At 41.1% G+C, this 22,613-nt stretch overlaps 2 protein-coding genes across 5 annotated transcripts in view; both read left to right on the forward strand.

The window, feature by feature from the left end:
* The window catches only part of LOC129867386 (FYVE and coiled-coil domain-containing protein 1-like), a 55,872-nt gene extending 49,942 nt beyond the window's left edge, over positions 1-5,930 (forward strand). For both annotated transcript variants that reach the window (XM_055940752.1, XM_055940753.1), the window contains exons 17-18: positions 2,941-3,050; positions 3,413-5,930. In XM_055940752.1, coding sequence (XP_055796727.1) covers positions 2,941-3,050; positions 3,413-3,485 — 183 coding nt within the window. In that variant the 3' untranslated portion in view covers positions 3,486-5,930. The remainder of the gene's footprint in view (positions 1-2,940; positions 3,051-3,412) is intronic.
* A 1,047-nt stretch (positions 5,931-6,977) lies between these two features.
* Positions 6,978-22,613, forward strand: part of LOC129867387 (growth hormone-releasing hormone receptor-like) — a 54,347-nt gene continuing 38,711 nt past the window's right edge. For all 3 annotated transcript variants that reach the window (XM_055940754.1, XM_055940755.1, XM_055940756.1), the window contains exon 1: positions 6,978-7,708. In XM_055940754.1, coding sequence (XP_055796729.1) covers positions 7,658-7,708 — 51 coding nt within the window. In that variant the 5' untranslated portion in view covers positions 6,978-7,657. The remainder of the gene's footprint in view (positions 7,709-22,613) is intronic.

Consider the following 22,613-nt stretch of genomic DNA (forward strand, 5'->3'; position numbering starts at 1 on the left):
AAAATAGATTGGCTTATGCAGTACTGCCGTTCAGCTGTAGGCTACAGTTTTATGTGGGCAGTGCTCAGCTGTGGGCTACAGTTTTATGTGGGCAGTGTTCAGCTGTAGGCTACAGTTTAATGTGGGCAGTGTTCAGCTGTAGGCTACAGTTTTATGTGGCAGTGCTCAGCTGTAGGCTACAGTTTAATGTGGGCAGTGTTCAGCTGTAGGCTACAGTTTTATGTGGGCAGTGCTCAGCTGTAGGCTACAGTTTTATGTGGGCAGTGTTCAGCTGTAGGCTACAGTTTTATGTGGGCAGTGTTCAGCTGTAGGCTACAGTTTTATGTGGGCAGTGCTCAGCTGTAGGCTACAGTTTAATGTGGGCAGTGTTCAGCTGTAGGCTACAGTTTTATGTGGGCAGTGTTCAGCTGTAGGCTACAGTTTTATGTGGGCAGTGCTCAGCTGTAGGCTACAGTTTAATGTGGGCAGTGTTCAGCTGTAGGCTACCGTTTTATGTGGGCAGTGCTCACCTGGGGCACCTGCTCCTGCTGACTCCATCAAAGGGTTGGGAATTCTGTCAGGGGTGCGTAACTGGTGGCATGGAAGTCAAACGCAGGAGAGCAGAACTTGGTAAATAGCCGGAGCTATTTAATGTACATAACTACCGGCATACAAATATAACAAAACACATGGGCAACAAAACCAGTATCGCACCAGTCACATAAAGCACACGTACTACAATAAACAATTCCCGACAAGGACATGGGGGAAACAGAGGGAACATATACAGCATGTAATTAGGGAATTGAAACCAGGTGAGTGCGACAATCAGACAAAACAAATGGAACATGAAAAATAGATCGATGATGGCTAGAAGACCGGTGACGTCGACTGCCAAACACCACCCGAACAAGGAGAGGAACCGACTTCGGCAGAAGTCGTGACAGCCCCCAGCCTCTGGAATAGCCTGCCAGAGAACCTGAGGGGGAACAAGAGGCATGGAGAGGCAGCTTTTAGTTACTATGTCCCCAGCCTCTGGAATAGCCTGCCAGAGAACCTGAGCGGGGACCAAGAGGCATGGAGAGGCAGCCTTTAGTTACTATGCCCCCAGCCTCTGGAATAGCCTGCCAGAGAACCTGAGTGGGGCCGAAACTGTGGACATATTTAAAAGAGATCTTACAACACACCTTTTTATCTTTGCCTTAAGGTCGGCAGGTGGCCTAGTGGTTAGAGCGTCGGACTAGTAACCGAAAGGTTTCCAGATCAAATACCTGAGCTGACACAGTAAAAATATGTCGTTCTGCCCCTAAAGGCAGTTAACCCACTGTTCCTAGGCCGTCATTGAAAATAAGAATTTGTTCTTAACTGATTTACTGAGTTAAATAAAGGTAAAAGTTTTTATTGTTATTCTTGTGTTTTTTTATCCTCTTATGTTTGTTGTGTAATAAATAAATATTTTCTTATTGTCATTGTTTTTATCTATGTTTTTTGCTGTAGGTGGCATGGAAGTCGCATTATGTCTGATTTGATTAGGCGGTTGTGGTGTCTTTTTTCTGCTTTACCAAATGAGGAGAAACAAAATTCACACACCAGTCAGAGTTAATCTTAAACTACATTTTTTATATTTTTGCAATAGCATTTGACTTTCAATGATGCACCATCTCTAATGAACCATTGAAAGTGACAACAGAAAAGTACAAAGATCTTTTATAGCCAAGATACACCCCTCTCAACTTACATGACGAACCACAGATCAGAGGAACAGTTCACAAAGGAACTTTATAATTGAGAAAGGAGTATCCTTTAGCCAGATAACATTTGCTATAAATTATCGTTCAGTTTGGTCCCTAAGACGAGGTCCTAATCTCATTCCTGGTACTTCATAGCACAGAACCATTACGTCATCCAATGGCAAAACTCAATAGTCAACTCTAGATACTCCCATCTCAAGTAAACCCCCTCTTGACCCCACTCCTGGACAAGCTCACAGAGGGGAGTGCGTCTCTAGGTCATACACTGTCCCAGGATAAGTGTAAGATGAGAGACATGTAAAAGACAAGACTGACCTCTCCCCTCTCTGGGTCCCAAGTGACTGAGCCCCAGCTGAGGGAAGAAATGCAACTGCCAACACTAGAGTCTATTAGAAATACATTCTAATAAAAAGTATATCACATCAGAATATTATACAGATATGACATCTTAATTACTTATGTTACTCAACTAATTCTGATTCATCCACCACAGGGTTAAAACTCAAGCAGGGAGTTACATTCTGTTTTTCAGGAACTCGGGCTAGTGGCTAGTGTCTAGTGGTTACAATATGGCAGCAACTACAAAGATGATCCTACATCATCACAGAAAACACTGATTGTTTTTGCTCCAATGCAATGTGTAGGGACTGCGTCCTGCTTGTGGAACTGCAAAATACTGTATGTTACAACTGACAATAAATATTTGTGGGAATGTTCGTTTAAATCGTGACAAGGTTTTTATTTCAGCTGTTTAGAAGTACGAGGCAGAGACAGGCTACATACATCATCATGGTTCAGAAGAGGCTGAGTAAAGACTGAAAAGTAAACGGACGGGGAGTGTGAGCAGTAGCTACATAGTGTGTGTAAAATAACACATGACCAGAACGTGATCTGGATCCTTAGCTTTGAGAAAGAGGTTTCCATAGAGACAGGAGAGGGCGGGGGCTAAAACTCTGTATTCGTAGCTATGGCCTATTTTAATAGCAATAAAATAACTTTTGGTTTCGAATGGTCACCTAAAAGAAAGGTTCCCCCACTTCCCAACTCCCAATTCAATGAACCTATCAGATTACAACAAGACTGAAGATTGTGGCCTCTTTTTGAACATGAACTTTAATATCTCAAATATAAACGGCTCCACATCAACAATATTATCACTGAGTGTTATAAGCTAGGAATCCATTGACTTATTCTCGTGTTCTCTTCTCAGGTGCTGATTCCTCTGACTCGCTGTAACTCTCACAAAGAGACCATCCAAGGCCAGCTGAAAGTCAGGAACCCTGGTCTCTACACTCTCATCTTTGACAACTCCTTCTCAAGGTATGATACACTACACACCTTTATTATTAGAATTACCCTGTAGTCAGTCAATACTCTTTACCTCTCCGTGTGCTTGTGTAGAGCAGAACGTTATCCCTTCTCAGCGAACAATAGGCAAAACAGTCACGTTCTTAACCGTAACCATTTCAAACCCTTCAACACACTGAAACCCACCTTCTCATGGCAGTGTGCTTCTGTAGAACATCTATCGCTAGCATCAAGTCAGTCTCCAGTTCCCATGTGCCCTTGTGGTGAAGGATGACAGCTCTCTGAAGCACTGCAGTACTATGAAGTTGCTTGTGAGGGTTTCATTTTGTTGCAAAATGTTATATTGTTCAATTTCTTCACTACAACCCTGACAGGTTCATCTCAAAGAAAGTCCTCTACCACTTGACAATCGAGAAGACGATTATATACGATGGGAGTGATTTCTAAGCCTGGATAATGGATACTAATGCAGGGTGAAGGTTATTTTTTTTTCAAATGCTTATTTGTTTCTGGATGCCCCACCAAGTACAGTATTTTATGTTTGCTTTTGCTCTTTTATTTAAAAAAAAAAAAACAGTTTTTGTTGGATCCCTATATTTTTAACACTAATGTTTTTATGTTTTGAGTGTGTTGGTCATGTTTTAGTTAGAGCACAAACACCTTACAGACATGGTGGTTGTTTTGAACTAATGGACTCTTCACATAGATGTAGGGTCTTAATTTGATTACCCTCTTGCAGGAGAACTTTCATGAAATTCACGAAATGTAAAACCTGTTGTGTATTTGAGGCTTAAAGAGGCTTCTAAAGTTTGTTATTTATACTTTTACATTTCAGATTTGATTTTCCCTTACAAAAATGTATCAAACCCTAAAAAAATGCCCAATAATTATAATCCATATAATAATTCACATTTTCTGTTGCTGCAGGATTATTTTCTTGATGTAGCAAACTGGCTCAAATTTAGATCCTACATCTGTAGGAAAACCAGGAATTGAAAACTTAACCACAGGTGAAGAGTTAAAATGGTAGCCTTATGAGTTCACTACATGGTCTTGTTAAACAGAGATAGAGAGGTTATTGCGCACACATTTATACAATGTTATTAGCTATGATTGTTTTCTATCATGGACTAACACAGTGTCCACAAGTAAGATGACACTTATTGAGCAACTGTTCACATTGTAATCACACAACACAGAGGACAATACTGGACATTATAGCATATTTTTCATGCTACAAAAACATGAATAATGTTACAAAAACAAGTACAGCTAGACTACATTGTGTTTAGGAGGAGGCAGTTACTTTGTGTCATCCTCAAATGCTGCTGGGCTGAAAGGAAGATAATTGTGTGGGAGGAAAATGGCCACTAAGTAATACAAGAGATTGAAAGCTTGCTACCAATTTATTGTGTCTGTGGGAGCTTTTGAAGCCGTCTGTTTAAACGAATTGAAGTCAGACTCATGGGTTATACACTATAGAAGAACTCTCTTCGACCGTTAATAGGCTTTCCTCAAGTTTGTCCATAGTTCAAGATTTCAAATGAAAGACTGCAATATTTATTGTCATGTAAAAAGCACGTGGGGAGCATTTATATCCCAAAAGGATAGTTTTTAAGAAATCAATTTTCAAATGGTTTTGATGCAAAATAATGTTGAATGATAATTTCATTAAGATAACGGAAACATAATCATTTGGTTGTATTACTTCAAGGTTATATTATATAGCACACTATCAACTAACATGATCTATTACTGTGACCTATAAGCTCAATGTCACTTACTGACAAAGCAAGTGCCAACTTTTGCCTATAGGAGATAAGTTCCCTTTCAACATAGTTTTGAATTATGTTTTAATTACAAAAGACACATATAAAACTGCACTTTAAAGATAAAAAATTACGATTTTCCAAGTGCGGATGTACATGTGTTTTGCATAGCCAGTTCTTGCTATAGTTGGCATCTTTGAGAATACACTGCTGGTCCCAGGGCTTATACGGTACTCTTTTGTGTTTAGGCTATCCTCCCTGAGCACCTCAAGGCATAGTGTAGTGTACCATGGCAAGTTTAGGTTTGTGTAAGGTCTCTCTGGATAAGATCTGGATTGAGCATAACAGCAGGCCTATAGATTATATACCATCATAGGAAAATGATTTTGTTATGTTTCGTTATAAGGGATTTTAGAATTGTGTTATAGCCATACATTTTAGATACCGTGTATAAATAGGACCTCCGTTTTTTGTTCTTATAAGGATCCTAAGTGTTGATATTTTCCTTTGTATGTATTATAGTATCTGAAAGCAATAAGGAATGACATCTCAGTCATACCATCAGTCAAGGAGGCGACCAATGTTCTTCCCTAATGAAGCAAGCTCTGGGGTGAATTTTCCTTTAGTACAGATCTAGGATGAGCTTCCCCTCCACCAATCATAACCTTAACCCAAGATCAGATTCTAGGGAAACTTCACTCTACCTACACCAATGGGGCTCAATAGCTACATCGAATGCTGCTTTTACAGAGAACTGTTTTCCATTTATATTGGGAGCATTTCTTTTGTATTTTATAAGTGGTCTAAATGTGTGCAATTTGTATACAAAGCCTCATATTTTCTCTACAGTTTTGCACTTTTGGATGGAATTTAGCAATAATAATGATTTACAATGTCACAAGGAATAGTATTTTGATAGTATTTTCTGGTGTTTGTAAAAGAGATTGTGCAGGGAAAGATATCCTATCTTTTTAAATTATCAAACTGAGGGCTTTCAAGAGTCTGCCACCAGCATCATGTGACTTCAGTGAAATCCACATGACCCTATTCTTTATCTATGCAGTCACTATGATGTAAAAACATGTACAGTTGAACTTTAAAATAAAGTTTGTTAATGATGTCACTTTCTTCCTCTTCCTAACTCCTCACACCTGTTCCAGGTTGGAAGTCTTTAGCCCCGTTTATATCTGGTGCTAACATGCACTGGGTATAACATGCATCTTGTCCACATTCTGATTGTGCTCACAGTTTTAGACAGAAGTATTCAATTAAGATATGCATTGTGATCTGATTGTGATCAGATCTTCCTTACCACCTCCAGAGGATCCATTTTATCTTGTCCATTGACAGGTAGCACCATTGACTTATGGCATCAATAATTGTCGTAAAAAAACATTTTATGTTAAAAGAATATCTGTTAAATAATTTGCTTACAGGGACACAGTGTAACATCTGTAGGAAAACCAGGAATTGAAAACTCTGGTCACAATGCAGACACAGTGGATTTATAAGAGACTAATTTCAATACCATGTCTAGACACGACAAACGTAGAACAGATAGTGATGGATCATATCACCCTTGACTTCCGCTTTTGGACATTAACAAGGCAACACTCAATCCAGGCAGAGCGCTTTTTGTGGTTCCAGGCAGAACCCTTTTTGGTTCTAGGTAGCCCTTTCTTTCTATACGTGTAGAGTGTTTTTCAAAGTCTCAATTCCAATATAGTTTCTGAGGAACCTGCAATCTCTCTCTGGTAATTTGAAGCCTTACATGAGTAGGCTACATAGATTTGTGTGGTGCTATTCAGCGCTGAAGCTTTTTGCATGGACTCTGGGTGTTGCCACTCAAAGCCCAATTCCCCTGCATGCTCCCCTGTTGCGTTTTCAAATCAAATTCCCCTAAAATTGTCACATGCGCTGAATACAACCTTACCATGAAATGCTTACTTACAAGCCCTTAACTCTATTTCTTGAACTGCATTGTTGGTTATTAAGAAAATATTTACTCAATTAAAAACGTACAAAATAAAATAAAAAGTAACACAATAAAATAATAAGTGGCTATATACAGGGGGTACCGGTACAGAGTCAATGTGCAAGGGTACAGGTTAGTCGAAGTAATTTGTACATGTAAGTGTGGGGGGGGGGGGGGGGGGGGGGGGGGCTTGGGAGTAGAAGCTGTTAAGGAGCCTTTTGGACCTAGACTTGGCGCTCCGGTACCCATACCTACATGAAATCATAGACTATCGTATCCACGCAGCTTGGGGGAAGCCGTGACAACAAGATGAGGCGAAAATGTGCATTGATGTGTGCGCCGGAGCTACCAGGCCATCAGAGAATTAAATGCGCATTGTGCTTAAATGTCAATGTATGTATTGACTTCTAAGATTAAAATGAAGAGGCAAATCAACTGTGTACATTCCAGTCTACAGGTGATCTGTCCAAAGTGGAAATGGCCCTAATTACACCCCACACATAATTACAGATATGTCCAATGATGCACAACAAAGGACTGGACTACATTCGGACACGAGGTTTAACGCACATAAAGCGCAGTAAACCCACAATAAAAGTTGACATTGGTGGCGTTAGTTGTGATAATCAAATTTCAAACAGATTCTAGCTTCAGTAATGTGACTTTGTAGTATAGACCGCCGGTGGCACGCGCAGGCTCCTAACGCAGCGGAGAGATGGTTTTAGATGCATCTCTCCCTGTGGTGGGGAGATGGGCTTTCCACTACCTTCTTCAGCGCATGTCATTGGAGACTTAATTAAATAGACGGCATTTCAGTGAGAGTGGACGGTTTACTGAGTTGAACTGACGCATTCAGACAGCATCGAACACTCAAGATGCGTGTCCGTCTCTATTGGATTATTTTCGTGACGTCTTTGGCTCCATCTGTGAGTATTTGAAGTGCTTTCTGCCACAATATGACTTACTGTACACAGATGTTGATGGCCGTATTGTGCATGCATTAGACTCTAAAAGTGTAAACAACTGCCGGAGCATTGACAATTAGGTTACACGCATGTATACACAATATGTTATCGCCTACATGTTTTGGATAACTTAAAATGTCACGTGTATGATGAAGAAATACGCTGTGTACAAAACATTAAGAACACCTGCTCCTTCAATGATATAGACTGACCAGGTGAATCTAGGTGAATGTTATGATCCCTGATCGATGTCCATTGTTAAACCCACTTCAAATCAGTGTAGATTAAGGGGAGGAGACGGGTTAAAGAAGGATTTTTAAGCCATGAGACAATTGAGACATGGATTGTGTATGTGTGCCATTCAGAGGGTGAATGGGCAAGACAAAATATTTAAGTGCCTTTGAACAGGTTATGGTAGTAGGTGCCATGCTCACAGCTTTGTGTCAAGAACTGCAAAACTGCTGGGTTTTACATGCTCAACAATTTCAAGTGTGTATCAAGGATGGTCCACCACACTCAGTGTACACTTTCATGCATCCCTTTATTTCCTTTTTTGAAATATCAAACTTTGATGTAGCTGTATATAAAAAATAAAAAATGACCCCCTTTTTCTACCCAATTTTGTGGTTACGATCTTGTCTCATCGCTGCAACTCCCCAACGGGCTCGGTAGAGGCAAAGGTCGAGTCATGCATCCTCTGAAACGTGATCCGCCAAACCACACTTCTTAACACCCACTCGCTTAATCCGGAAACCAGCTGCCCCAATGTGTCGAAGGAAACACTGTTCAACTGATGACCGATGTCAGCCTGCAGGCAACCGGCCCACCACAAGGAGTCGCTAGAGTGTGATGAGCCCGTTATAATACATTTGAAAGACTGCAAGGCTATATCAAATTTTAAGTGCGTGTCTGTACATGTGTTTTGCGTGCGTTTGCGTGTTTGTCTGTGTATGTGTGTGTTTGTGTGTGTGTGGAGAGGTCTTTCATTGGTGTAATTAAATCCATGGCACGAAAGCCCCATAATGAATGAGTTTGTGCTGACACTGATTGTCTTCTAATAAGCCCTGCTCCTCCATAAGGAAATTATAATTAAAGTTATTCTTCAAGGTTAATGTTAATCACATGGGACTACATGGTATCTGCAGAGTAATGATGTGATTTATTAATGAATGTTGTTTGTGCCACAAGGCAGTCACCCCATTTCCACATTTTGAAGTGTAGCCAGGCTATTAAATGAACTGCATTTCAATTATGAAATTAAAAGTAGCCTGTGTGTTCCCATATAAAAGTAGGATTTGTGTTAGCCTGGTGGTCCCAGATCTGTTTGTGCTGTCTGTTTGCAACCTCCTATGGCTGATGTGTGGCAATGACAATGACCATATAGCCCAATAGTTGACAAGACAACACAACTAGATCTGGGACCACCAGGCTAGGTTTGTATTGAATTGTTGTTGGAATATACTGGTCAAATATGACCATGTTGGCTTTCCTCTTCCTCCACATGGGTGGGCCTATTGTTGCCCTGGGGCCAGTCTGTTTGTGCTATCATGCCAACTCCGTCATGCCAATGATAATGTCGTGTTCAGCTTCTCAATGACAGCTACGTCGTTTGCAAGAGCACAAACAGATGGGACCAGGCTAGGCATACGGTGCTCTGATTTAACTAGATCCAAGGGTGATGTTGTCTCCGTCAAAATGAAATGTGATCAGTGAAGATTAAATGGTGTTCTTGGCCCATTCACGTTTGCAGAGACACCAAATAACCTAGCTCTGGTCCACGACGTTTGTCACGTTCTGACTTTAGTTCCTTTTTTATGTCTTTATTTTAGTTTGGTCAGGGTGTGAGTTGGGGTGGGCATTCTATGTTGTTTTGTTCTGTATGTTATATTTCTATGTGTTTGGCCTAGTATGGTTCTCAATCAGAGGCAGGTGTCAGTTGTTGTCTCTGATTGGGAGCCATATTTAGGTAGCCTGTTTTCTATTGTGTTTTGTGGGTGATTGTTTCCTGTGTTAGTGTTTGCACCATACGGTACTGTTTCGGTTTTCATTTATTCTCTTGTTTGTATTTTGTATTCATTCTTATTAAAAGATATTATGAATACATACCACGCTGCATTTTGGTCCTCCTCTCCTTCCACCAACGAAAGCCGTTACAACGTTAGTGGGAATTTCTCCATGCTCATTAATAACCTTGATTAGGAGCGCACACTAACGAGATGGACCAGAGCTAAAAATAGCCAAGCAAATACTCTATGTTCAGCTTGGAGGGTTATGACTGATTCCACTAGCCATGAGAGTCTGGTTATGAATGAACATACTTTATCTCCAAAGGTTTATGTATGTGACATCTGCCAAATTAAAACCACTGAATGTGTGTTTTACGAGCTGTTTTGTATTACTGTCCCAAGCTAACAATATGACAGTGTTGGTGTCCAGGATCATAATGGACAGAGTTATTACCAAACTGAGCTTGGTGGTGACAACAGTGTGATTACCAAACTAAGTTTGGTGGTGACAACAGTGTGATTACCAAACTAAGCTTGGTGGTGACAACAGTGTGATTACCAAACTAAGCTTGGTGGTGACAACAGTGTGATTACCAAACTAAGCTTGGTGGTGACAACAGTGTGATTACCAAACTAAGCTTGGTGGTGACAACAACAGAGTTATTACCAAACTAAGCTTGGTGGTGACAACAACAGTGTGATGACCAAACTAAGCTTGGTGGTGACAACAACAGAGTGATTACCAAACTAAGCTTGGTGGTGACAACAACAGTGTGATGACCAAACTAAGCTTGGTGGTGACAACAACAGAGTGATTACCAAACTAAGCTTGGTGGTGACAACAACAGAGTGATTACCAAACTAAGCTTGGTGGTGACAACAACAGTGTGATTACCAAACTAAGCTTGGTGGTGACAACAACAGTGTGATGACCAAACTAAGCTTGGTGGTGACAACAACAGAGTGATTACCAAACTAAGCTTGGTGGTGACAACAACAGAGTGATTACCAAACTAAGCTTGGTGGTGACAACAACAGTGTGATTACCAAACTAAGCTTGGTGGTGACAACAACAGTGTGATGACCAAACTAAGCTTGGTGGTGACAACAACAGAGTGATTACCAAACTAAGCTTGGTGGTGACAACAACAGTGTGATTACCAAACTAAGCTTGGTGGTGACAACAGTGTGATTACCAAACTAAGCTTAGTGGTGACAACAACAGAGTGATTATCAAACTAAGCTTGGTGGGGACAACAATGTGATGACCAAACTAAGCTTGGTGGTGACAACAGTGTGATTACCAAACTAAGCTTGGTGGTGACAACAACAGTGTGATTACCAAACTAAGCTTGGTGGTGACAACAGTGTGATTACCAAACTAAGCTTGGTGGTGACAACAACAGAGTGATTACCAAACTAAGCTTGGTGGTGACAACAACAGTGTGATTACCAAACTAAGCTTGGTGGTGACAACAACAGTGTGATTACCAAACTAAGCTTGGTGGTGACAACAGTGTGATTACCAAACTAAGCTTAGTGGTGACAACAACAGTGTGATTACCAAACTAAGCTTGGTGGTGACAACAACAGTGTGATTACCAAACTAAGCTTGGTGGTGACAACAGTGTGATTACCAAACTAAGCTTGGTGGTGGTGACAACAACAGTGTGATTACCAAACTAAGCTTGGTGGTGACAACAACAGAGTTATTACCAAACTAAGCTTAGTGGTGACAACAGTGTGATTACCAAACTAAGCTTAGTGGTGACAACAACAGTGTGATTACCAAACTAAGCTTAGTGGTGACAACAACAGTGTGATTACCAAACTAAGCTTAGTGGTGACAACAGTGTGATTACCAAACTAAGCTTAGTGGTGACAACAACAGAGTGATTACCAAACTAAGCTTGGTGGTGACAACAACAGTGTGATTACCAAACTAAGCTTGGTGGTGACAACAACAGAGTGATTACTAAACTAAGCTTGGTGGTGACAACAACAATGTGATTACCAAACTAAGCTTGGTGGTGACAACAGTGTGATTACCAAACTAAGCTTGGTGGTGACAACAATGTGATTACCAAACTAAGCTTGGTGGTGACAACAGTGTGATTACCAAACTAAGCTTAGTGGTGACAACAACAGTGTGATTACCAAACTAAGCGTGGTGGTGACAACAACAGTGTGATTACCAAACTAAGCTTGGTGGTGACAACAATGTGATTACAAAACTAAGCTTGGTGGTGACAACAGTGTGATTACCAAACTAAGCTTGGTGGTGACAACAACAGAGTGATTACTAAACTAAGCTTGGTGGTGACAACAACAATGTGATTACCAAACTAAGCTTGGTGGTGACAACAATGTGATTACCAAACTAAGCTTGGTGGTGACAACAATGTGATTACCAAACTAAGCTTGGTGGTGACAACAATGTGATTACCAAACTAAGCTTGGTGGTGACAACAGTGTGATTACCAAACTAAGCTTGGTGGTGACAACAGTGTGATTATCAAACTAAGCTTGGTGGTGACAACAATGTGATTACCAAACTAAGCTTGGTGGTGACAACAGTGTGATTACCAAACTAAGCTTGGTGGTGACAACAATGTGATTACCAAACTAAGCTTGGTGGTGACAACAGTGTGATTACCAAACTAAGCTTGGTGGTGACAACAGTGTGATTATCAAACTAAGCTTGGTGGTGACAACAACAGAGTGATTACTAAACTAAGCTTGGTGGTGACAACAACAATGTGATTACCAAACTAAGCTTGGTGGTGACAACAATGTGATTACCAAACTAAGCTTGGTGGTGACAACAATGTGATTACCAAACTAAGCTTGGTGGTGACAACAATGTGATTACCAAACTAAGCTTGGTGGTGACAACAGTGTGATTACCAAACTAAGCTTAGTGGTGACAACAACAGAGTTATTACCAAACTGAGCTTGGTGGTGACAACAATGTGATGACCAAACTAAGCTTGGTGGTGACAACAGAGTGATTATCAAACTAAGCTTGGTGGTGACAACAATGTGATGACCAAACTAAGCTTGGTGGTGACAACAACAGAGTGATTACCAAACTAAGCTTGGTGGTGACAACAACAGTGTGATTACCAAACTAAGCTTGGTGGTGACAACAGTGTGATTACCAAACTAAGCTTGGTGGTGACAACAGAGTGATTATCAAACTAAGCTTGGTGGTGACAACAATGTGATGACCAAACTAAGCTTGGTGGTGACAACAGAGTGATTATCAAACTAAGCTTGGTGGTGACAACAACAGTGTGATTACCAAACTAAGCTTGGTGGTGACAACAACAGAGTGATTACCAAACTAAGCTTAGTGGGGACAACAACAGTGTGATTACCAAACTAAGCTTAGTGGTGACAACAACAGTGTGATTACCAAACTAAGCTTGGTGGTGACAACAGTGTGATTACCAAACTAAGCTTGGTGGTGACAACAGTGTGATTACCAAACTAAGCTTGGTGGTGACAACAGTGTGATTACCAAACTAAGCTTGGTGGTGACAACAGTGTGATTACCAAACAAAGCTTGGTGGTGACAACAACAGAGTGATTACTAAACTAAGCTTGGTGGTGACAACAACAATGTGATTACCAAACTAAGCTTGGTGGTGACAACAGTGTGATTACCAAACTAAGCTTGGTGGTGACAACAATGTGATTACCAAACTAAGCTTGGTGGTGACAACAGTGTGATTACCAAACTAAGCTTGGTGGTGACAACAATGTGATTACCAAACTAAGCTTGGTGGTGACAACAGTGTGATTACCAAACTAAGCTTGGTGGTGACAACAGTGTGATTATCAAACTAAGCTTGGTGGTGACAACAACAGAGTGATTACTAAACTAAGCTTGGTGGTGACAACAACAATGTGATTACCAAACTAAGCTTGGTGGTGACAACAGTGTGATGACCAAACTAAGCTTAGTGGTGACAACAGTGTGATTACTAAACTAAGCTTGGTGGTGACAACAGTGTGATTATCAAACTAAGCTTGGTGGTGACAACAATGTGATGACCAAACTAAGCTTGGTGGTGACAACAGAGTGATTACCAAACTAAGCTTGGTGGTGACAACAGAGTGATTACCAAACTAAGCTTGGTGGTGACAACAGTGTGATTACCAAACTAAGCTTAGTGGTGACAACAACAGAGTTATTACCAAACTGAGCTTGGTGGTGACAACAATATGATGACCAAACTAAGCTTGGTGGTGACAACAGAGTGATTATCAAACTAAGCTTGGTGGTGACAACAATGTGATGACCAAACTAAGCTTGGTGGTGACAACAGAGTGATTATCAAACTAAGCTTGGTGGTGACAACAACAGAGTGATTACCAAACTAAGCTTAGTGGTGACAACAGAGTGATTACCAAACTAAGCTTGGTGGTGACAACAACAGAGTGATTACCAAACTAAGCTTAGTGGTGACAACAGAGTGATTACCAAACTAAGCTTGGTGGTGACAACAACAGTGTGATGACCGAAATAAGCTTAGTGGTGACAACAACAGTGTGATTACCAAACTAAGCTTGGTGGTGACAACAGAGTGATTACCAAACTAAGCTTAGTGGTGACAACAGAGTGATTACCAAACTAAGCTTGGTGGTGACAACAACAGTGTGATGACCAAACTAAGCTTAGTGGTGACAACAACAGTGTGATTACCAAACTAAGCTTGGTGGTGACAACAGAGTGATTACCAAACTAAGCTTGGTGGTGACAACAGTGTGATTACCAAACTAAGCTTGGTGGTGACAACAGTGTGATTACCAAACTAAGCTTGGTGGTGACAACAACAGAGTGATTACCAAACTAAGCTTGGTGGTGACAACAACAGTGTGATTACCAAACTAAGCTTGGTGGTGACAACAACAGTGTGATTACCAAACTAAGCTTGGTGGTGACAACAGTGTGATTACCAAACTAAGCTTAGTGGTGACAACAACAGTGTGATTACCAAACTAAGCTTGGTGGTGACAACAACAGTGTGATTACCAAACTAAGCTTGGTGGTGACAACAGTGTGATTACCAAACTAAGCTTGGTGGTGGTGACAACAACAGTGTGATTACCAAACTAAGCTTGGTGGTGACAACAACAGAGTTATTACCAAACTAAGCTTAGTGGTGACAACAGTGTGATTACCAAACTAAGCTTAGTGGTGACAACAACAGTGTGATTACCAAACTAAGCTTAGTGGTGACAACAACAGTGTGATTACCAAACTAAGCTTAGTGGTGACAACAGTGTGATTACCAAACTAAGCTTAGTGGTGACAACAACAGAGTGATTACCAAACTAAGCTTGGTGGTGACAACAACAGTGTGATTACCAAACTAAGCTTGGTGGTGACAACAACAGAGTGATTACTAAACTAAGCTTGGTGGTGACAACAACAATGTGATTACCAAACTAAGCTTGGTGGTGACAACAGTGTGATTACCAAACTAAGCTTGGTGGTGACAACAATGTGATTACCAAACTAAGCTTGGTGGTGACAACAGTGTGATTACCAAACTAAGCTTAGTGGTGACAACAACAGTGTGATTACCAAACTAAGCGTGGTGGTGACAACAACAGTGTGATTACCAAACTAAGCTTGGTGGTGACAACAATGTGATTACAAAACTAAGCTTGGTGGTGACAACAATGTGATTACCAAACTAAGCTTGGTGGTGACAACAACAGTGTGATTACCAAACTAAGCTTGGTGGTGACAACAATGTGATTACCAAACTAAGCTTGGTGGTGACAACAATGTGATTACCAAACTAAGCTTGGTGGTGACAACAATGTGATTACCAAACTAAGCTTGGTGGTGACAACAGTGTGATTACCAAACTAAGCTTGGTGGTGACAACAGTGTGATTATCAAACTAAGCTTGGTGGTGACAACAATGTGATTACCAAACTAAGCTTGGTGGTGACAACAGTGTGATTACCAAACTAAGCTTGGTGGTGACAACAATGTGATTACCAAACTAAGCTTGGTGGTGACAACAGTGTGATTACCAAACTAAGCTTGGTGGTGACAACAGTGTGATTATCAAACTAAGCTTGGTGGTGACAACAACAGAGTGATTACTAAACTAAGCTTGGTGGTGACAACAACAATGTGATTACCAAACTAAGCTTGGTGGTGACAACAATGTGATTACCAAACTAAGCTTGGTGGTGACAACAATGTGATTACCAAACTAAGCTTGGTGGTGACAACAATGTGATTACCAAACTAAGCTTGGTGGTGACAACAGTGTGATTACCAAACTAAGCTTAGTGGTGACAACAACAGAGTTATTACCAAACTGAGCTTGGTGGTGACAACAATGTGATGACCAAACTAAGCTTGGTGGTGACAACAGAGTGATTATCAAACTAAGCTTGGTGGTGACAACAATGTGATGACCAAACTAAGCTTGGTGGTGACAACAACAGAGTGATTACCAAACTAAGCTTGGTGGTGACAACAACAGTGTGATTACCAAACTAAGCTTGGTGGTGACAACAGTGTGATTACCAAACTAAGCTTGGTGGTGACAACAGAGTGATTATCAAACTAAGCTTGGTGGTGACAACAATGTGATGACCAAACTAAGCTTGGTGGTGACAACAGAGTGATTATCAAACTAAGCTTGGTGGTGACAACAACAGTGTGATTACCAAACTAAGCTTGGTGGTGACAACAACAGAGTGATTACCAAACTAAGCTTAGTGGGGACAACAACAGTGTGATTACCAAACTAAGCTTAGTGGTGACAACAACAGTGTGATTACCAAACTAAGCTTGGTGGTGACAACAGTGTGATTACCAAACTAAGCTTGGTGGTGACAACAGTGTGATTACCAAACTAAGCTTGGTGGTGACAACAGTGTGATTACCAAACTAAGCTTGGTGGTGACAACAGTGTGATTACCAAACGAAGCTTGGTGGTGACAACAACAGAGTGATTACTAAACTAAGCTTGGTGGTGACAACAACAATGTGATTACCAAACTAAGCTTGGTGGTGACAACAGTGTGATTACCAAACTAAGCTTGGTGGTGACAACAATGTGATTACCAAACTAAGCTTGGTGGTGACAACAGTGTGATTACCAAACTAAGCTTGGTGGTGACAACAATGTGATTACCAAACTAAGCTTGGTGGTGACAACAGTGTGATTACCAAACTAAGCTTGGTGGTGACAACAGTGTGATTATCAAACTAAGCTTGGTGGTGACAACAACAGAGTGATTACTAAACTAAGCTTGGTGGTGACAACAACAATGTGATTACCAAACTAAGCTTGGTGGTGACAACAGTGTGATGACCAAACTAAGCTTAGTGGTGACAACAGTGTGATTACTAAACTAAGCTTGGTGGTGACAACAGTGTGATTATCAAACTAAGCTTGGTGGTGACAACAATGTGATGACCAAACTAAGCTTGGTGGTGACAACAGAGTGATTACCAAACTAAGCTTGGTGGTGACAACAGAGTGATTACCAAACTAAGCTTGGTGGTGACAACAGTGTGATTACCAAACTAAGCTTAGTGGTGACAACAGAGTGATTACCAAACTAAGCTTGGTGGTGACAACAGTGTGATTATCAATCTAAGCTTGGTGGTGACAACAACAGAGTGATTACCAAACTAAGCTTGGTGGTGACAACAGTGTGATTACCAAACTAAGCTTGGTGGTGACAACAACAGTGTGATTACCAAACTAAGCTTAGTGGTGACAACAACAGAGTTATTACCAAACTGAGCTTGGTGGTGACAACAATATGATGACCAAACTAAGCTTGGTGGTGACAACAGAGTGATTATCAAACTAAGCTTGGTGGTGACAACAATGTGATGACCAAACTAAGCTTGGTGGTGACAACAGAGTGATTATCAAACTAAGCTTGGTGGTAACAACAACAGAGTGATTACCAAACTAAGCTTAGTGGTGACAACAGAGTGATTACCAAACTAAGCTTGGTGGTGACAACAACAGTGTGATGACCAAACTAAGCTTAGTGGTGACAACAACAGTGTGATTACCAAACTAAGCTTGGTGGTGACAACAGAGTGATTACCAAACTAAGCTTGGTGGTGACAACAGTGTGATTACCAAACTAAGCTTGGTGGTAACAACAGTGTGATTACCAAACTAAGCTTGGTGGTGACAACAGTGTGATGACCAAACTAAGCTTGGTGGTGACAACAGTGTGATTACCAAACTAAGCTTAGTGGTGACAACAGTGTGATGACCAAACTAAGCTTGGTGGTGACAACAACAGTGTGATTACCAAACTGAGCTTGGTGGTGACAACAGTGTGATTACCAAACTAAGCTTGGTGGTGACAACAGTGTGATGACCAAACTAAGCTTGGTGGTGACAACAACAGTGTGATTACCAAACTAAGCTTGGTGGTGACAACAATGTGATTACCAAACTAAGCTTGGTGGTGACAACAGTGTGATTACCAAACTAAGCTTGGTGGTGACAACAACAGTGTGATGACCAAACTAAGCTTGGTGGTGACAACAGAGTGATTACCAAACTAAGCTTGGTGGTGACAACAGTGTGATTACCAAACTAAGCTTGGTTGTGACAACAACAGTGTGATGACCAAACTAAGCTTGGTGGTGACAACAGAGTGATTACCAAACTAAGCTTGGTGGTGACAACAGTGTGATTACCAAACTAAGCTTGGTGGTGACAACAGTGTGATTACCAAACTAAGCTTGGTGGTAACAACAGTGTGATTACCAAACTAAGCTTGGTGGTGACAACAGTGTGATGACCAAACTAAGCTTGGTGGTGACAACAGTGTGATTACCAAACTAAGCTTAGTGGTGACAACAACAGTGTGATTACCAAACTAAGCTTAGTGGTGACAACAGAGTGATTACCAAACTAAGCTTAGTGGTGACAACAACAGTGTGATTACCAAACTAAGCTTAGTGGTGACAACAGAGTGATTACCAAACTAAGCTTGGTGGTGACAACAGTGTGATTACCAAACTAAGCTTAGTGGTGACAACAGAGTGATTACCAAACTAAGCTTAGTGGTGACAACAGAGTGATTACCAAACTAAGCTTAGTGGTGACAACAGAGTGATTACCAAACTAAGCTTGGTGGTGACAACAGTGTGATTACCAAACTAAGCTTAGTGGTGACAACAGAGTGATTACCAAACTAAGCTTAGTGGTGACAACAGAGTGATTACCAAACTAAGCTTGGTGGTGACAACAGTGTGATTACCAAACTAAGCTTAGTGGTGACAACAGAGTGATTACCAAACTAAGCTTAGTGGTGACAACAGTGTGATTACCAAACTAAGCTTAGTGGTGACAACAGAGTGATTACCAAACTAAGCTTAGTGGTGACAACAGAGTGATTACCAAACTAAGCTTGGTGGTGACAACAGTGTGATTACCAAACTAAGCTTAGTGGTGACAACAGAGTGATTACCAAACTAAGCTTGGTGGTGACAACAGTGTGATTACCAAACTAAGCTTGGTGGTGAGATGTGACTACTCGTCTCTTACCTCACTCCATTCCGATGACCCAAGTCCTCTGACTGCAGCATAACGAGAAATAATTCTAAACACTGATAATAATAACAACAACAACAATAATAATTATAATATGGTCTCTCTGTTAATCTGTTCACCCTCTCCCGTTCTCTCTCTCTCTCGCTCTCTCTGTCACACATAAATTAATGTACTGGAGGCTATACATCCCTCTCGCTCTCTTTTTCCTACTTTCATTCCTTCGTTCTCTCACTTCCCCCCCCCCCTCTCTCACACTCTTTGCCTCTCTCCCTCCTCTTCCGCTCTCTCTCTCCCCTCTTTCTCCACTAATGCAATCACAGATTTGGCGAGAGTGGAAAGTTCCATTTACCGTCTGCAGTTATTTGTCAACAGAGCGCTCTTATTTGTCCATCTCTATGGCTACGTTCCAAATGGTGCTACTGTACCTCTCTGCCCCATGGAAACATCTGTAGAATTGCAGGAACACACACACACACACATCTCTCTATCTTACCCTCTTCCCAACAATTGTATCTATACTGTATTTACTCTGCTCGAGTTGAGTGCTTTAGAGAACCCACTTTCTCCTCAATGGAGGTGCAGTCTGTACATAGGGATCCCTACTGTAGTCTACACTGTTGCACAGCCAGAGGAAGCAGCCTAGTACGGAATAAACATATAGCATTGAAGTGTGTGTGCTTCATCTCTAAGCATAATAACTCAAATCCTCTCTCTCTCTCTCTCTCTCTCTCTCTCTCTCTCTCTCTCTCTCTCTCTCTCTCTCTCTCTCTCTCTCCGCTAATGTATTGTGCTTTCTATCTCTCTCTCTCTCTCTCTCTCTCTCTCTGCTAATGTATTGTGCTTTCTATCTCTCTCTCTCTCTCTCCCTCTCTCTCTCTCCCTCTCTCTCTCTCTCTCTCTCTCTCTCTCTCTCTCTCTCTCTCTGCTAATGTATTGTGCTTTCTCTCTCTCTCTCTCTCTCTCTCTGCTAATGTATTGTGCTTTCTCTCTCTCTCTCTCTCTCCCTCTCTCTCTCTCCCTCTCTCTCTCTCTCTCTCTCTCTCTCTCTCTCTCTCTCTCTCTGCTAATGTATTGTGCTTTCTCTCTCTCTCTCTCTCTCTCTCTGCTAATGTATTGTGCTTTCTCTCTCTCTCTCTCTCTCTCTCTCTCTCTCTCTCTCTCTCTCTCTCTCTCTCTCTCTCTCTCTCTCTCTCTCTCTCTCTCTCTCTCTCTCTCTCTCCATATGTTCTTTCATCTTAATTTTCCAGTCAAAAGCTACAGGAGACAATAATTGTGGGGTAAATTGCTTAATAAAATCTCTCTTTAGGCTATTAGCGATGCATTAGGAACAACGTAAGGCATTAACCAGACATTAAAGGCACAGAGCAGTATATACAGTACACTGAGTATACCAAACATTAAGAACACCTTCCTAATATTGAGTCCCTTTTGCCCTCAGAACAGCACCAATTTGTCGGGAATGGACTCTACAAGGTGTCGAAAGCATTCTACAGTGATGCTGGCCCATGTTGACTCCAATGCTTCCCACGGTTGTGTCAAGTTGGCTGGATGTCCTTTGGGTGTTGGACCATTCTTGATACACACAGGAAACTGTTGAGTGTGGGGGGAAAACAGCAGCGTTGCAGTTCTTGACACAAACCGATGCGCCTGGCCATACTACCATACCCCGTTCAAAGACACTTAAATATTTAGTCTTTCCCATTCACCCTCTGAATGGCACTCATACACAATCCATGTCACAATTGTCTCAAGGCTATTTAACCTGTCTCCTCCCCTTCATCTACACTGATTGAATTGGATTTAACAAGTGACATCAATAAGGGATCATAGCTTTCACCTGGATTCACCTGGTCAGTCTATGGCATGGAAAGTGCAGGTGTTCTTAATGTTTTGGATACTATATTTCCTCTGTGGAATTGTGAAAATAATGATAATGCTCTGTTAGTGTAAGAGCTGTTGGAAAAGACCACCTGAAATGTTAGCCTGTTTGGGTGGGATGGAGTTTTGGCCTGCCTGGTGACATCACCAGTAAATTAATTAATAGACCAATAAGAAAAATAGTTCCAAACCTCACTGCCAATAACAGCTAGTTTTCAGTTTTCCCCTCCCCGCTCAGGCCACTTCCAAACAGTCCTAGCAAATTCTTGCTTAAGAAATACATTTTTGTTAAGAAGCTATTTTTGTTTATTTTTGACCATTTTAATTGAAAACATTTACAGTAAGATACTTAATTGTTACCCAGAATTTATTTGATCTATATTTAACTGGGCAAGTCAGTTAACAAATTCTTATTTACAATGATTGCCTACACCAGCCAAATTGTGCACGGCCCTATGGGACTCCCAATCACATCCGGTTGTGATACAGCCTGGAATTGAACTAGGGTGTCTATAGTAAGGCCTCTAGCGCTGAGATGCAGTGTCTTAGACCACTGCGCCACTCGGGAGACCCATATTGACATACAAACTGTTGCATTGAAACTTTAACTGCTCTTTATCCCTAATCCTCTGAAACAGCTCTGTAGTCAGATTGAGGCAGAAAGGCACTGCTAACAAAATAACCAGCTAACTGGGTCAAGTATTAAAAAAAATACTAAAAAGTGTTTTTACTGACAAAGTTGGAAGTTGAGCATTGAACTCCACCATGATATCTGACTGATTTTATTAAATTGTAGCACTTTGCTCTTCACATCAGAACATTTGGTCACATTTGGCAATGCACCCAGAGCGTTGGGACAGTAACCGAAAGGTTGCTCTTTCCAATCATCGAGCTGACAAGGTAAACATCTGTTGTTCCTCCCCTGAGCAAGGCAGTTAGTTAACCCACTGTTCCCCGGGCGCTGAAAATGTCGATTAAAGCAGTCCCTTGCACCTCTCTGATTCAAAGGGGTTGGGTTAAATGCGGAAGAGACATTTCAGTTGTACAACTGACTAGGTATCCCCCTTCCCATACACCCTTAATATGGTATGACATCAGATTGTATTTGTCACGTGCTTTGTAAACAACAGGTGTAGACTAACAGTGAAATTCTTACTTAAGGGTCATTTTCCAACAATGCAGAGTTAAAGATAAGATAAAAATATAAAATCAAATTAGAAATAGTGACACAAGGCATAAATACACAGTGAAGAACTATAACGAGTAAAACTACAGGGAGTACCAGGCTATATACAGGGAGTACCAGTACCGAGTCGATGTGCAGGGGTACGAGGTAATTGAGATATCTATGTACATATTATAAGGATTTGTGAAGCATCTTTAAAGTGCTTATGAAGACTTTATGTT

This window comes from Salvelinus fontinalis, chromosome 12 (genome assembly GCF_029448725.1).
Source record: "Salvelinus fontinalis isolate EN_2023a chromosome 12, ASM2944872v1, whole genome shotgun sequence".
In the NCBI taxonomy this organism is placed as follows: domain Eukaryota; kingdom Metazoa; phylum Chordata; class Actinopteri; order Salmoniformes; family Salmonidae; genus Salvelinus; species Salvelinus fontinalis.